Below are 16,864 nucleotides of genomic sequence, written 5' to 3'. Positions count from 1 at the left end.
AATGAAAACTTATTCTATGTAAACAAAAGTGCCTGCTCTTTCAGAGCTAATGGTCTAATGAAGTCAGGAATTAATTTAAGCAAATGAAAAAAATTATCTGAGGTGCGTACTTTGAAACATTGTTTATAGTATGGAGAATGACTGATAGTGGGATTTTATTTATTCAGGAAGGTCAGTAAAAGCTTCCCTGAGGATATTTCAGTTGAACTGAGATCTGAAGAATGAGGATTAACTTGGAGTTCCCAGGTCTTGAATATCATTTCTTTAATCCTCTTTCAATCTGGATTAAGCTTCCTTATTATATGCCTCTATATCACCCTGAATTTTTTCTGTCGTAATAGTCACTGCAATTTATAACTTCACATTTGTTCATTAAGTGTCTGCTTTTCACACTAGCCTATTGGCCCTGTAACTGAGAGGTACCTGTTTTGCTCTGCACAGTAGTCCTAATATCTGCCTTAATACCACATGGCAGTCACTCAGTTCATGCTTCCACTACCCTTGCCCTTGTTCTATAACAAAGGTGGGTGTTTTGTCTCTCAGTTATTGAGGACATGCAATATATATGAACAGACAGAAGTCAGGAAAGTAAGACACGAGATCCAGAATACTTTGGTGACACAGAATCGAGAGAAGACAAAATACCCAGGAGTACATACACTTAGGTCAGATATAGCAATGCTGTCTAGATGAAAGAAAGGAAGGCCATTCTATTTGGCAATAAGGAAGTTTTACTTATTCTTACTTGTCTTGTTTGTCTTGTCTGAAGGAAATTTGTTCCTTTTGTAACATGGTTTCTTGAGATAAATATTTAATGTTGATTTAAAAAATCATTTTCTTATGAAAAGTGACAGGAATGTGTAAAGGAACACTTTCTTGAAAAAAGATGTATCCAATTATGTATGCATAGGGTATGTTGTCAAATGTGCTTTGAAGCAAGGAAGAGAGAAAAGAAAAATACACGCAGGAAAAAAGGGAAGGCATTTGACAGGGATGTAAATGACTATTTGTATTGATTTTTTAGCAGTGGAGATCACATCCAGGGCCTCACACATCTAAGCATGTGCTCGCATGATTATATTTAAGTGATAGGACTTGGCTTGATATTTCCCTCTTTGTACTTTTCTATATTTTGTAAGTTTTTTAGTTTAATTAGTCTATGCTATTTTTACAATGAAGTAATGAAATAACATCTTATGAAGTTGAGAATTTATTGAGTTTGGGCAGAATATAGAATTATGCCTATGTACTTAGGAGATTCAAGACTGTATTTTAGATTTTTCTTTTCCTCATCTAAATTTATTTATAATGTTAGTATTTCAGTGCTAACTGGCAGTCATATCTTAGTTTATATGTCCATCTATTCCTCTGGAGTCTGAGTTCCTTGAGGGAGGAGATCTTTATGTCTGCATTTTAAGCATTGTTCCTTGCAGTAGCACATATTTGTTGAATGAGAAACTTTTGAAAACCGAGATGTCTTGACCACTTTTGTTGCTTCTAATTTATGTGCACTTTCTTTATTTTTTTTAAGCACACAGAAGTGAGAGCCACAATGAATGGTCATATTTCTAATCATCCCAGTGGTTTTGGAATGTACCCATCTCAAATGAAGTAAGTTGAAAAGACTATTTTAAATTTGTTTTTGGGGGTATTTGATTTGGCGGTATCAATTTGTTTGTATTTTTAATAAAAGGATTAGTTGCAATTTTAATGTAGTTCATTCCTCTTTGACATATGCTATCTTTCTATTACTAACAAATGTTATCATTAAAAGTTTGTCTATTTTGAATAAAATGGTTACCATCAACCTCAGTGATGGTTGGAAGATGTTTTAGTCTAGTATTTTTTATTTTTTTTTTCTTTTTTTAATTTAAAAAAATTTTATTTTTATTATTATTGTATACAAATGGGATACATGTTGTTTCTCTATTTGTACATGGAGTCAAGGCATACCATTTGTGTAATCATATGTTTACATAGGGCTATGATGTTTGATTCACTATTTTTTCCCTTCCCCCCACCCTTCCCACCCCTCTTTTCCCTCTATACAGTCCTTCTTTCCTTCATTCTTACCACCCTCCTTATCCCTAACCCTAAACCTAACCCTAAACCTAATGCTAACCCCTCCCACCCCCCATTATATGTCCTCATCTGCTTATCAGCGAGATCATTCGTCCTTTAGTTTTTTGAGATTGGCTTATCTCACTTAGCATGATATTCTCCAATTTCATCCATTTGCCTGCAAATGCCATAATTTTATCATTCTTCATGGCGGAGTAATATTCCATTGTATATACATGCCACAGTTTCTTTAACCATTCATCAACTGAAGGGCATCTAGGTTGGTTCCACAATCTGGCTATGGTGAATTGAGCAGCAATGAACATTGATGTGGCTGTATCTCTGTAGTATGCTGATTTTAAGACCTTTGGGTATAGGCCAAGGAGTGGGATAGCTGGGTCAAATGGTGGTTCCATTCCAAGCTTTCTAAGGAATCTCCATACTGCTTTCCAGAGTGGCTGCACTAATTTGCAACCCCACCAGCAATGTATGAGTGTTCCTTTTTCACCACATCCTCGCCAACACCTATTGTTGCTTGTGTTCTTGATAATCGCCATTCTAATTGGGGTGAGATGAAATCTTAGGGTAGTTTTGATTTGCATTTCCCTTATTACTAGGGATGTTGAACATTTTTTCATATATCTGTTGATTACTTGTACATCTTCTTCTGTGAAGTGTCTGTTCATTTCCTTAGCCCATTTGTTGATTGGATTATTTGTATTCTTGGTGTAGAGTTTTTTGAGTTCTTTATAGATTCTGGAAATTAGCGCTCTATCTGAAGAATGGTTGGCAAAGATATTCTCCCACTCTGTAGGCTCTCTCTTCACATTGCTGATAGTTTCCTTTGCTGAGAGAAAGCTTTTTAGTTTGAATCTATCCCAGTTGTTGATTCTTGCTTTTATTTCTTGTGCTATGGGAGTCCTGTTAAGGAAGTCTGATCCTAAGCCAACAAGTTGAAGATTTGGACCTACTTTTTCTTCTATAAGATGCAGGGTCTCTGGTCTGATTCTGAGGTCCTTGATCCATTTTGAGTTGAGTTTTGTGTAGGGTGAGAGATAGGGGTTTAATTTCATTCTATTGCATATGGTTTTCCAGTTTTCCCAGCACCATTTGTTGAAGAGGCTATCTTTTCTCCATTGCATATTTTTGGCCCCTTTGTCTAGTATGAGAAAATTGTATTTATTTGGGTTTGTGTCCATGTCCTCTATTCTGTACCATTGATCTACCTGTCTATTTTAGTACCAATACCATGCCGTTTTTGTTACTATTGCTTTGTAGTAGAGTTGAAGATCTGGTATTGCAATACCCCCTGCTTCGCTCTTGCTACTGAGGATTGCTTTAGCTATTCTAGGTTTTTTATTCTTCCAGATGAATTTCATAATTGCTTGTTCTATTTCTGCAAGGTACATCATTGGGATTTTAATTGGAATTGCATTGAATCTGTATAGCACTTTAGGTAGTATGACCATTTTAACAATATTAATTCTGCCTATCCAGGAACATGGGAGATCTTTCCATCTTCTAAGGTTTTCTTGAATTTCTTTCTTTAGTGTTCTGTAGTTCTCATTGTAGAGGTCTTTCACCTCTTTTGTGAGATTGATTCCCAAGTATTTTATTTTTTTTGATGCTATTGTGAATGGGGTAGTTTTCCTAATTTCTCTTTCTGAAGATTCATCACTTATGTATAAAAATGCATTGGATTTATGAGCATTGATCTTGTAACCTGCTACTTTACTGAATTCACTTATGAGTTCTAAAAGTTTTCTGGTGGAATTTCCAGGTTCCTCTAAATATATAATCATGTCATCAGCGAACAGGGATAGTTTGAGTTCTTCTTTTCCAATTTGTATCCCTTTAATTTCTTTGGTTTGTCTAATTGCTCTGGCTAGAGTCTCAAGGACGATGTTGAATAGAAGTGGTGAAAGAGGGCATCCCTGCCTTGTTCCAGTTTTTAGGGGGTACGTTTTCAGTTTTTCACCATTTAGAATGATATTGGCCATGGCTCTAGTATTTTTTATATGACTGCTTTTATAGACTCTAGTTCAGAGCTTCAAGAATCTTTGGAACATTTTTAAAATTGTTATTTGTAAAATACTGACTTTTTTTTGGTGGTTCTCTGCTTTTATTACCCTATGTAAAGTGATTGAGATATAGTTACAAGTGAGAAATGATACATTTTTAGTAGAAAAAAAGTAGAATGGAATATTTTGAGGAGGATTAAATCTCATTTAGTCCGTGCTGTCAAGATATTTACCATGTGTACAACAAAACAACAGTAAGACAGATGAAACAATCCCAGTGGCTCCAGGTATAACTTGAAATCATAATCCTGGCCTGAGTGGCAATTGTACATCTTCTGTATTGTGCAAAGTTTTGTTTTAATACTGGCCATTGTGATATATATTTCACTTGTCATTTTTCAGGGTAGATGATATTTACCATATCGAAGGAATAAAAATTTAATTGTTAAGCCATGATGTAAAAAGTGCTCTATGTGCCTCCACTTCTTCAACCATTCATCTTCCAGGCACAGCACATTAAATCTCATGTCCCACAGACACCATGCTGTTTCTTGGGTCAGTTCCACAAATCTCTTCCCAGTGTTATTCTCCCCCTACCTTTGAACTTCTTTCCATTTTTTTGGATTCTGCTTAAATGTCTACTTTTTTAATATCCCAATGAAGTCAACCCTTCCTTGATCCCCTGTTATATTTATTAGTTTCACCCTGATGTATCATTCTGTTGTAACTATTTTTGCCTGTATTATTGGCAGTATCTTGTCTCCCCCCCATTCTCCTTATTCTTCTAGATTCTAGAGTTTAATAAGCTTTTACTGAATAAATGAATAAAATGCTAACAAATCAGTATTTACTTCATCTAACATATTTGAATGAGACCAGATATAGAGTTGAGCGTGTCAAATTTAGTGATAAAGTGTTATTTATAGGTTGTATTTTGAGTGTTTGTGATAATAGCATCTACTTCATTATATCATAAGTGTCTGGGAACTTGTTTTAACTGTATTACCACTCACAACTTGATTGAATATGGCAAATTTTTGTTCTTTTAAGATAGTCCCAACCTCGAGGAATCCTCAGGCTACAGTTTGACCTGGCACTCGAGAGGAGGCTGTGACTTGCACCCACCTCGGTCCTCATTGGGCTCATATGGTTTGTGTTGTACTTATTCAACACTCACCAGAGCAGGATCTTGCTTGTGTTGGCACACTTATGATAGGTTCAGTATGCCTTTTTTAAACACATGGTGATGATGGCACGTTGGAATTTCTATTTTCTATTTCTGTATTTTTTATGACCTACTTTGGACTTTAACCCAACACAATGACCATTTTTTTATTACAGTGGCTACGGATCATCACCCCCCTTTTCCCAAATGGACAGAGATCACAGTTCAAAAACAAGTGCAAAGGCCCTATATGGTATGTTTGTTTATTTGAAGGGGATATAATTCTGCTTCTAACCTGTTTTTTTATAAATTTAAAATTTCAAGGTCATAGATTGAATCCATACCCTGTTTCTATTATTTGAGATGAAGTAGTGACAGCTAGATAAGAATTATTTTAAAGAAAGGTTTTTTACAAAAGCTGCTGAAGTTATGAAATGTGCTTGCCGTCATACAATTTAGAACTATAAATTAAATCTATTGCAGCACTTTCAAAGTCTTTTCTTGTCATGGGTGCCTGAAGTGGGCTTTCCCACTTGTTACTTGTAAAATGTTTGTTGATCTTTGTGATGGATCCAATTGTGATGGCGAACTGACAGGTAATGACTTTTTCCTTACAACTCTTGAACTTTTTGAGGAGTAGGTTGTTATGATTAGCAATCCTTGTATTTCTTTCTGTACTGCAAAATAATCAAACTTCCTTTCCAAATCTCTACTTCCTGATAACCTCTCTAGTTTGTCTTATATATACATATATTTTTTAAACTTCAAGTATAAAAAAAATAAAAAGAAGAAAGAAGGAGAAAATGCACATCTTGAAGTATACCACAGGTCCATTTCCTTGTGTAGGGTCTGTATGGCCTTTTACTAATGTATTAACAGTAAAGAATCAGGATAGTTATTATGGTTAAGAGCAGAGACTCTGGAACTATACTTCCTAGATTTAAATCCAGTTCTATCACTTACTAGCAGAATGACCTTAGGCAAATTACTTCACCTGTCTGTACCTGATATTGCTTATCTTGTAATGGTGATATATGGTGACATTGATAAGAGGATCAAGCTAGTTAGTAAACGTAAAATGCTTTGAACGGTGCCTGGCAAGTAGAAAACATGTTATATATTTGCTATTGTCAATACTGTCATTGTTATTACGTACTGTAGGAACCAGCATCATTTGTAAGTTTTGGAATTCTTTCTATATCATCTAGATTTACAGTTTCATGTCTTTTCATGTCTGTGGTTTGAATGAACAATTCTAAAGTTTCATGATTCATTTCTGCCTATATTCTTAGTAAATTGACTTTATAACTGAAGTCATACATTCATGGAATGAATTTAATTCTCTCTCTCTCTCTCTCTCTCTCTCACTCTATATATATATATATATATATATATATATATATATATATATATATATATATATATACACTTTTTAAAAAATGACCCTGTCAGTCTGATTGGTGTTGATTTCCATTCTCAAGTATCATACTGAGACATACTTTGTCCTAAATTGTTGTGATTTGTATATCTAGAGAATGTAGTCAGCAAATATTTTGTAGTCAATATGTGTTCAGGACAGGACCAATAATATCTGATGCCTGACTTTTAAGGGACATATGTTCTAGAGAGTGACTTGAAGAAAACTAAAAAAGAAAAAAAAAATTGAGAGAATAAAGTAATTCCTTTCCTCTTTTTTTTTTTAAGGCATATATTTATTAAGTGTGTCAGTGTGCTAGGCTGTGATTGTCATAGTCTATTTTTGTAACTTTTATTTCAAAGATGAATAGGATATTGTCATTGCTTATGTGCAATTTTGGTGAGATAAACTAGTAAATACTGTTTTATGATAAGAGGTTAAGTGTGTTTGGATGGTGATGTGTCCTAGGTGTAGTGGGAGCCGTCAGTTTTTCTAAGTGGGGGTTGGTCAGCAGGGATCTCTCAGGAGCCTTTTCTGAACTAGACTCTGAGATTTGTGAAGGTGGCTCATACTTGTTTTGTTCACTTCCAGATACCCCATGCTTATTAGCACAAAGTCTAATGTATAATTTGTGCTAAGGTGCTACTTGTAGAATGAATATAAAGAATTAATGAACTGCAGGCAGTTTGGTGCTACTTGGAGAGCACAAGGTAGTGAGTGCATCGGGTAATAAAATTGGAAAAATTCACACAGACCATATTAAGAATAATACTTGATAATTGCCATTCTGATTAGAGTGAGATGAAATCTTAGTGTAGTTTTGATTTGCATTTCTTTAATTGCTAGAGACGTTGAACACTTTTTCATATATTTTTTGATCAGTTGTAATCTTCTGTGAAGTGTCTGTTCAGTTCCTTAGCCCATTTAATGATTGGGTTATTTGGTTTTTTTTTGGTGTTAAGTTTTTCAAGTTCTTTATATATCCTAGAGATTAATGCTTTATTTGAGGTGCATGTGATAAAGATTTTCTTCCAATCTCTCTTTACATTATTGATTGTTTCTTTTGCTGAGAAGCAGCTTTTTAGTTTGAATTCATCTCATTTATTGATTCTTGATTTGTATGTATGTGTATATATATATGATGGAATATTACTGTGCTTTAAAGAAGAATGAGATGATGGCATTTGCTGGTAAATGGATGGAATTGGAGAATATCATGCCAAGTGAAATAAGCCAGATGCAAAATACCAAAGGATGAATGTTTTCTCTGATAAGTGGATGCTGATTCATAATAAGGTAGGGGGAGTGCTAGGGAAGAATAGTGTTACTTTAGATTAGATAGAGGGGAGTGAAGGAGGGGAAGGGGTATGGGGACAGAATGGATAGTAGAGTGAAGCAGACATTATTACCTCATGTACATATATGACTGCTTGATAGATGTGATCCTACAATATGTACAATCAGAAAAATGTGAATTCACACTCCATTTATGTATGATTTATCAAAATGTATAAATGCATTCTGTCATGTACAACTAATTAGAACAGATAAAATTAAAAGAAGTATCTTACCAAACAATTTATACATTATTTATAAATATTGAGCTGCCTTTGCTGTGTTTTAATCAGGGTAAAATAGGTGAAATTTGTCTTAGGTCATTCTGTTAACAAAATTGAGAATGGATTTGGTAAGTATGAATCAAAACAGGTGAATCAGATTTAAGTAATCCAGATAAATTAGTCGTTTAATAATAACCCTAAGACTCTTTACTTATTTATTGATTGATTTTTAAATATTTTGTTTCAGTTGTAGGTGGACAAAATACCTTTATTTTATTTTTCTGACGTGCTGAGGATCTAACCCAGGTCCTCAGGCATGCTAAGCAAGTGCTTTACCACTGAGCCACAACCCCAACCCCAACATTTTTTTTTAAGGAGGAGAAGTATAATCCTCTCAATCACATGTTATCACAGATCCAAAAGTCTGTTTTCAGACTACTAAGAAAGGAATAAGGATAAAAAAAAATAGGACTCACCTGTAAATTCTAATGTTTATTTTGTTTTAAGACAGCTTTATAAAAATCTTAGATCCAAGGATTGAAAATCTTTAACTGTTAAGCAGTAAATTTTTATTTCCCTTCCTTTTACATTTAAAGTGAACTGAGGCTCTGTTTAAGATTAGATGAATTGTCAGATCACATAATTTTAAAAAATCTAATTATGAGAAAGCTTGACAATTTTGTGTAGTGTGATGAAAATGAACAGTATGAAAGTAATTCAGAGAATATGACCTGGGGTGAAAGAGGGCAAATGCAGGAGGCATTTACGAGGAAGAAAGATGACTAGCTATGTGTGGGGTTTAGAATAAGAGTTTTGAGTTCCTTGAAGTTGCACATATTGTTTCATTCTTATTTGTGTCTAATAACCCACTGCTTTCTCTAAACACTTGGTACACACACACACACACATGAACACAGTGCTTTCCCTCTTAAACAGATTCCAATATCTCAGTAAATGATGGAATGAATAACTAGAGAATGACATGGAGAAATATAATTGTGTTTTGAACAAACCTTTGCAAGAAACAAATTCTTGAAGTCTTTTTAGTTATCTTTGAGAGTGTTTAGCCTCCCAATCTACATACTTTTAACTTTCTCTTTGTAAACTGGAAATTTGATGATTTATAATACAGTTTACTTCCTGAAGTTTATGCATTTTCTTTAAAATTTCTCCTTTCACAATTATTAAACTAATTGAATAGTCTCCCCAGGATTAATTACTATTTTAGTTAATATATTAACTTATATTGCATGAACTTCTGTGGATCATGAGAATACTATTCAGTGTACTAGATTATGAATTTTCACAATGATAGTCATAGTTTCTCACATACTGACCACAGGCTAGTTACTGTATCAGAGGTTTTCTTTTCTTTCTTTTCCAGATTGTCTTTTTCATGAGAACCCTTTGCAGGACTGACACATAATATCACTCCAATGGCTCCTATTAAATGTGCTCAGAGAGGCAGACTGGGTTAGAAAGCCAGGGAATTTCTCTTCTACCAATTGCTGTTTTGGGCAAATTATTTAACCTAATACTTCCAGTTTCCTTATCTATGAAATAGTAATGATAATAACACTGTAGCAATTGTTTTTAAGCTTATGGTTGGTACTACTCCTAATAGCACTCTAGAGAAATTTTTATATAAGTCCTCTAAAATGTACTGTTTTATGTCACAGTGCATCTCTTTTTTTGGTATATGTTAATTGTTCTAGGAAAACTGTTAACCTGTGCTGTAATTTTAATAACTCTATTTTGCCATTTCTTCATTACTATACCAGAAAATTCCACACCAGCTTGTAAAAGACTGTGCATAATTTACATCCCTGACAAAGCATAACTCTTGCTTACCAAAAGAATATTCATGTCTTTCTCCTCCACTTATTTCATAACAGTAAAATTTCATTTAGCCACTGATATCAGGGAATTGGAGATTTTACATATATATTTTTTTCAGTTAACCTGTTTGTCAGGTTTTAAACACTAAAATTTTAAGTTATTTTGAAGGAAAATATTGGTAAAGTGTATTAAATATTCCCTTCCCTCCAGGTGTGGTACCTGTGTTCCTTGTTGGTGACTTAGAGGGTCACCTGGGTGCCCTCTGTGTGTGCACTGTGATGTTCCCAGAGGCTGCATTTCTTAACTTTGCTCCAGATCATTCATTAATTTTCCTTTTTGAATATTTGGGTCTGCTTTTCCCATGTTGCTGCATCCCTGTTATTATCACATGCCTTCTTGTAGCATAGCTTCTGATATATGTGGGCTGGGAAACTAGAGAGAAATTCTGGTTAGTAAATAGGTTCTGAGTGTGAATTAAGACATTTTCTCATTATGTTTATATGTTACAGCATCTCCAATGACAGCTCAGAGGACTTCTTTAAGTATGGGTTTTCAGCTGTTCTGTATAGCTAAACTTTTTAGAAAAGTAATTTTCCTTTACAGTAGATATTACAAAATTTGGAATGTAACCATTTACTACAAATAATCAGCTGCTTAAAGCCATCTCATCTCCAGAGAAACTCAAATTTCAAGATATTACCAGCTAGGAATACTTTATTGTCATTATCAACATTTACAGTCAATCTGAGATTCCTATTATCAGAAAGTCTAATAATATTGGATAAGTATAATGGACACACACTCTTCTCAAGCCTCATTTTAGCTGTGAGTTTAAAATTCTGTGATATAACAAGTGAAAAAATACACTTTTATTTTTCCTGCTGGTAAGAATTGAGTGTAGGAAACCAGTAACCATGAATCACAATTTCTGTGTTACTGAATTTATTGTAGACTTTCCTGAATTTCTCCACAGTGCTCGATCACTTTTTTGTAGCAGTATTCCTGAATGTGCCACTTTTCTTAGCAAACATCCTGTCTCACACATTTTTGCTTTTGTACCTATCTTTTTTTTTCTGTCCCTGTCTCTCCTGATCTTGGTTTAAAGCTAGTCTCTCTAATTATAATAATTGAAACCAAAACAATCTGTTACATGTTCAAGTGGCCATTTAAAAGTTAAAACCCATTTCTCCTTTCTCTCTCCTCTTTATAGTGTGTATTTTACTAACAGAAAACTTTCAGAACTTTTTTTAAAAGAGCAAAAACAGTCTTTTTTTTTTTTGGAAATTCTTAAGAAGTAAATGACTCACAATTACACAGCATGAAGAAATTGGGCATCGTTAGAGTCAAACTCAGCTTAATAGAGTGTGCCAGAGCAGGTGACTCAAAAAAACAGTTTGGCAAATTTCCCAAACTATCTAAAAAATGTAAAGCTGATTTTCTCCTCGTGATGCAAGCCATTCAAATGAGTTGTTGAACAGGCCAGTAAAATTAATTCTTAAATAATGTAGTTTTGTGAAAATGAGCTTGTTTGTTTCCTGAAGTGATCTCTTGCTTCAGATACTGATTTGCCAAACTGATTTTAGTTGCCTTATGTATTATTGTTTGTTGTTTTTCACTGTTCCCGCCCAGTGCCTCACCTCCATGGAAATTGCACACTATATGCAATAGCATATCAACTCAACAATGCTAAAATGACACATAAAGAATTGTTATAATTGATTACCAAATACACATAAATTTGTTGGTTTGGGTTTGGGTATTCCGGCCTATGGGATAAAGTTAACAGAAAAAGCAGTGAAACACAACCAGGGTTACTATAAGCAGGTAAAGTTTGTTCTAAGCTATAACTGTTAAAGAGACACCGAGGTGGGGAAGGTGGAAAGACACTGACTTATTATGCTTATATTGGGAGGTGAGAAGCTTATAACACAATAAACTCAAAACTCTACTACTAGATTTATTCATTTATTGTTTGATATGCCATTTGATCATGATTTACAGTTTTGATTTGGATAGGAAAATTTTCTGCTTAAAAGAGTTGGCATACAGTAGATGAATTGGCCTTTATATGAATTGTTGGAGTACTAGTGGTTTTTAACCATGGAGGCACCTCAGATTCATGTGCAGCGCCTCTACAAATCAGTGCGCAGGGTGGGACCCACACAGTGCTTTTCAAAGTTCATTTTCATGGGCAGCCAAGAATGAGAACCATTGTTAGAGAATGGTGAGCTTCAGTAGAGGCTTTATCTTGAGTGGCACTGAAAGACTTCATTTAGGCTTTTTACACTGTTTTAAGGCTTGGGGGAGAGTTTTCAGCTTAGGAGTAATTACTCTCTGCAACTAGTGAGTACATGATTCTCATAAAATGGAAATGTATTGCAATTACCTTTTAGGGACCTTTTTTCAAAATTGCCTGTTAAAATGTTAATATTAGCCTTTATTCATTGACTTAAATCATCAGAACTACTAATTTATTTGTAAATCTATTTTATGGCATTTATACATTTGTAGAATCTTTAAAAGGTCATTTCCTATAACATGCTTCTTATTTATTGTATAATATGGGAGAGAAACCCTAAAATGGGTCTTACTTTGGAATATTAGGAATTACACTTGCCTTCAAGGCAATCACATTGCTCAGTTGATATCATACTATTTATAAATGCTATTAAATAGTCCTTTGGTTTCTGTAAATTACGTTTCTGTGGGGTTGAGAAACTGCATTAGGAAAACTGAGGGGATGAATGCTTACTACTTCATAATGAGAAAATCCAAGTATGAATACTCAGTATTTTTGGTCTTCAGCTATGTTTGCCATTCGGTATCCAAAAGACCCAGTCAAGCATTCAAACATCCTGGAACCACCATATCATAACTGGATATTATGGCAACCACTGCCATTTTTCAACTGTTCTGTCAAACTGAAGGAAGCAGAACCATACTCATGTTCTGAGTCTATCATGGAGACTTGAATTAGAGTATGATGAACCAGTGCTTCTGAATACTGATTGTTTCTAGAAGTGCTTTTGTCAGATACATCCCTGAATTATATATTGTCTTTCAGAAATCATAATGGTCTTCCCAAGAATAATTATCTATGTGTTAAAATCTCATATTTATTAATCCTCCACTAGTAATCAGAAAAGTTGTGGTTTACTTTTTCATATATTAATTTGAAATACAGTAAGTAAGTGAATATTTATGCTTTGTTATATTAGAATAGCAAATTTGAGGTGAAACCAGGTCTTCCTTTTTGACCTCATTGTTTTGGTAGGACCAGATGGATCATACTTCTTCAGGTCGTCATCCAAACAGAAAAGGAAAGGTAGCAGAGGCCGAATTTTTAAGTGTGTCTGTTTTTATTAAGGAATTTTAATGCTGCAAAATCAAAAATGAAACATTGTAATAATATTTGGGTAATTTGATGTAAGGAATGTTAGTTTTTAAAAGTAAACATAAATATGATTACTTTCATGTGTTGTGAGACAAACATTGATCAAGTTTTTGAAAGAATTCTGTTAATGTTTTTGAATCTGCATACAGTCTTTATATTTTTGTACTTTTCTTTTGATGTTGAGCGGAACTTTTCAACTTCTGTTGTAGACCTATCTACATGTTTCTAAATTAACTGAAAGACACATACTTGTATTTAGAAGATATTGTTTGTTAGGAAAGGTCAGTTGTACATACACACATGGAATATATATATATTGGAATTTGAAGACTTTAAGGGTCTTTTTTTATCTTGTTTAATCTTCTTATTTTCCACTGAGACTCCTGAGGCCTAGACCATTAAGCAAATGGCCCAAGTGCCCAAACTTAGTTTCCTACTTAGTGGCAGAACCAAAGCTGGAAATTAGAATTTAAAATCTTTGGATTTCCCTTTAGTTCCTTTTCATCTTAACATTCTATTTTACAAGAAATAGTATAGTTCTGAACTTAAAAATATGCAAATTGCTTGATAAGTGAAAAATGGCAAATACAGCTGATGAGTATATTTTAATTTTAGTTTTTGATTTTGCAGCATTTTAGAAAATAAAATTAAAGATTTATTTTGCTTTTTAAGTAGTTTGATGCAGTAACTCTACCTAAATCTCCTTTTTCCTAACAGCTATTTCCACAGTTATGAATATCACATTTTTGTGTTCTATTGATGTGGAAATTATTAATGTTTAATAGTAATGGGTGTGATTGACTCATGTTTTGAATCTTCTTTAACATTGTCCAGTTCGGATGTTGTAAAAGGAGATGTTCCATGTAGTGCCTATTATCTTAATAATTTAGTCTAACTCATATAATACAGTATCTATGACAATTTTTATAATTGTATTTTGACCTTAGTGCATCAGCAGACGAAATTTACAAAATAGTTTTTATCTTTCTTGTCAAACAGTAGGTTCCTGATTAATAAAACCTTTGGATGAAATAACTTTTTTTTCTTAGACAATTATAATCCTTTTAACATTTGGAATTCTGAAAAATTTTATTGGGTAAAAGAGTTCTTGCATATCATTTATGCTTTTTTGTGGCTTTTGGCTTTACTCTGAACAGTGAGTGTTTTCATATGTACCACACAATGGTGACTTGTCAGCTACTGTATTTATATATGAGATAGACTAGTTTTAGAGATGTCATATGATACCAATACATGAAATTCAGCCTATTAGTGGGTAAATAATGGCTTTTAAAATTTATTTTTCAGAACAAAGGAAGAATTATGCAAGGGACAGTGTCAGCAGTGTGTCAGATATATCCCAGTACCGAGTTGAAGTAAGATGCTTTGGTGTTTGGTATTATTTACAATGACTCTTGAAGGACATAAAGATTGGAAGTAAAATCAGAATTATGTTTTGTTTCGTTCTTACAATGTATTTTAAGTAGTGTTGACATTTCCTATAGATTTTTGTCAAATAGATGTTACATATAAATGTTTTTTGCTAGTCTCTGTTCTCTTTTCATAGCAATTAAATTGAAATATTAACTACTAGTTATTAATCAAAACAAATGCATTAATATCTTTCTTAAGGTTTCCAGGCCCTATTTGAAATCAGTTAAAATAAGACAAAGGCTTCTATTTTTTACCCTCAAATTTTCTTGAAATTCAGCCTTGATACAGTGAGCATTTTAGTTTTATTTTTAGTTTTAACTAAGGTCTTTATTAGTTCTATTTAAATAACAGTTTCTTTTTTGTTTTTTCTCTATTGTTGTATTTTAAGATATTTGCTTTTAATTGGAATCCAGGTGATCCCTGCTTATAATGGAAAATATTTAAGCAAGGAGCAATTTTTGTTGCTCTTATTTTCAGTTTTCTACTTATCTGAAGCATGTTTAATTAAATTTAAACCATTTTGTTTCAGTAAGTGGTTTCAATGGAATGGAAAGCTTGACAGTTGTTAGAGTAGAATTGCTTTGCTACTCTGAGGTATCAGTGTCCAGAGTGTTGTACTTGCCAAAACAAATTATGTGCTATTGTGTGGTATTTAAATAACTATAATAGAGCAAAACAGGGAAACGTTTACTTAAGAGAATGCTATTTAAACTTTGAAGAATTTGTTTTTATATCATGTTATTGTAGTTAAACATGGCTCAGTATGAAAGTTTTAGCTATCTTGTGAATCAAGACATCATTTTCTATATTCAACAAAAACCTGCTTGACTTCATTCTCAGATAACCATGAAATTATCAAGTGCTTTGTGTTTATCCTTCTCTTCTCTGCTAATTGACCTCAATTACCTTAATTCTACTTTCCTTTGAAAAATAAAATATTACGAATTTGTATGTATGTTTTATAAATACTTTCCCTTTTTTTTGTCAATCATAAGCACCTGACTACCTTTATTTTGGATCGGAAAGATGCTATGATAACTGTTGATGATGGAATAAGGAAGCTGAAATTGCTTGATGCCAAGGGCAAAGTGTGGACTCAAGATATGATCCTTCAAGTGGATGACAGAGCTGTGAGCCTGATTGATTTAGAATCAAAGGCAAGTTTGTGAAGTTTATATAATTTTGTTTTCAAGAAAGCACCAAAAATATTAATGTGTGCTGTCACATCAGATTATTTGAAAGTGGGTAAAAATTTTAAAAACTAAAATGATTATTTTATTTTAGAATGAATTGGAGAATTTTCCTTTAAACACAATCCAGCACTGCCAAGCTGTCATGCATTCATGCAACTATGATTCGATTCTTGCCCTGGTGTGCAAAGAGCCAACCCAGAACAAGCCAGATCTTCATCTTTTTCAGTGTGATGAGATTAAGGTAAAAGAATGGTGAATTTCTTTTCTCTTTTAAGCGGGTGTTCTGTCAGCTTTTGAACTACCTATTACAATAATACAGATGTTAGGTACTAGAATTTTAGAGTATGAGAATTTTGTATGGAAAACAAATACATTACTATCTTTCTTAAGGTTTCCATACCAAGTAAATAAAGAGGAGGTTAAAGTAATGTTAAAAATCAGATTACTCTTTTTATTTTGATTAAAAAGCATAGATAATATATTAAATTCTCATCAAAAACATACTTAAAATTAAAAATCAAATCTGCAAAAATCATGCTTCATAGACAATAATCATGTGTCTATCCTATTTTGTTCTGCACTAATCACATAGTATGTATTATTATAGTGAAGCACTGAGACGTTTCCCATGATATTGGTTTAAAGTTCACCATTTAATTATGTGACTTGAATAATTGCTCAGGATTTGTAATCCCTAAGTGATCTGTGAAAATAGTTGAGCATAGTTGCCAGTAATAACAGGCTATCTTCTGAAATTTTATATTTCAAAGTATACTGTAAT

At 33.3% G+C, this 16,864-nt stretch overlaps 1 protein-coding gene across 11 annotated transcripts in view; it reads left to right on the top strand.

Annotated features, from left to right (window-relative positions):
* Positions 1-16,864, top strand: part of Eps8 (epidermal growth factor receptor pathway substrate 8) — a 168,824-nt gene that overhangs the window by 99,210 nt on the left and 52,750 nt on the right. For 5 of the 11 annotated variants that reach the window (XM_047549457.1, XM_047549458.1, XM_047549459.1 and 2 more), the window contains 5 exons: positions 1,532-1,611; positions 5,424-5,500; positions 14,765-14,832; positions 15,886-16,047; positions 16,175-16,324. In XM_047549457.1, coding sequence (XP_047405413.1) covers positions 1,553-1,611; positions 5,424-5,500; positions 14,765-14,832; positions 15,886-16,047; positions 16,175-16,324 — 516 coding nt within the window. In that variant the 5' untranslated portion in view covers positions 1,532-1,552. Of the gene's footprint in view, positions 1-1,531; positions 1,612-5,423; positions 5,501-13,368; positions 13,388-14,764; positions 14,833-15,885; positions 16,048-16,174; positions 16,325-16,864 lie in introns of those variants that run through there. The other 6 variants (XM_047549461.1, XM_047549464.1, XM_047549465.1 and 3 more) reach the window with 4 other exon arrangements.

The sequence above is a fragment of the Sciurus carolinensis genome, chromosome 4, assembly GCF_902686445.1.
Source record: "Sciurus carolinensis chromosome 4, mSciCar1.2, whole genome shotgun sequence".
NCBI lineage: Eukaryota > Metazoa > Chordata > Mammalia > Rodentia > Sciuridae > Sciurus > Sciurus carolinensis.
The sequence above is the reverse complement of the archived record's forward strand: the minus strand, read 5'-3'. Positions and strand labels throughout refer to the sequence as shown.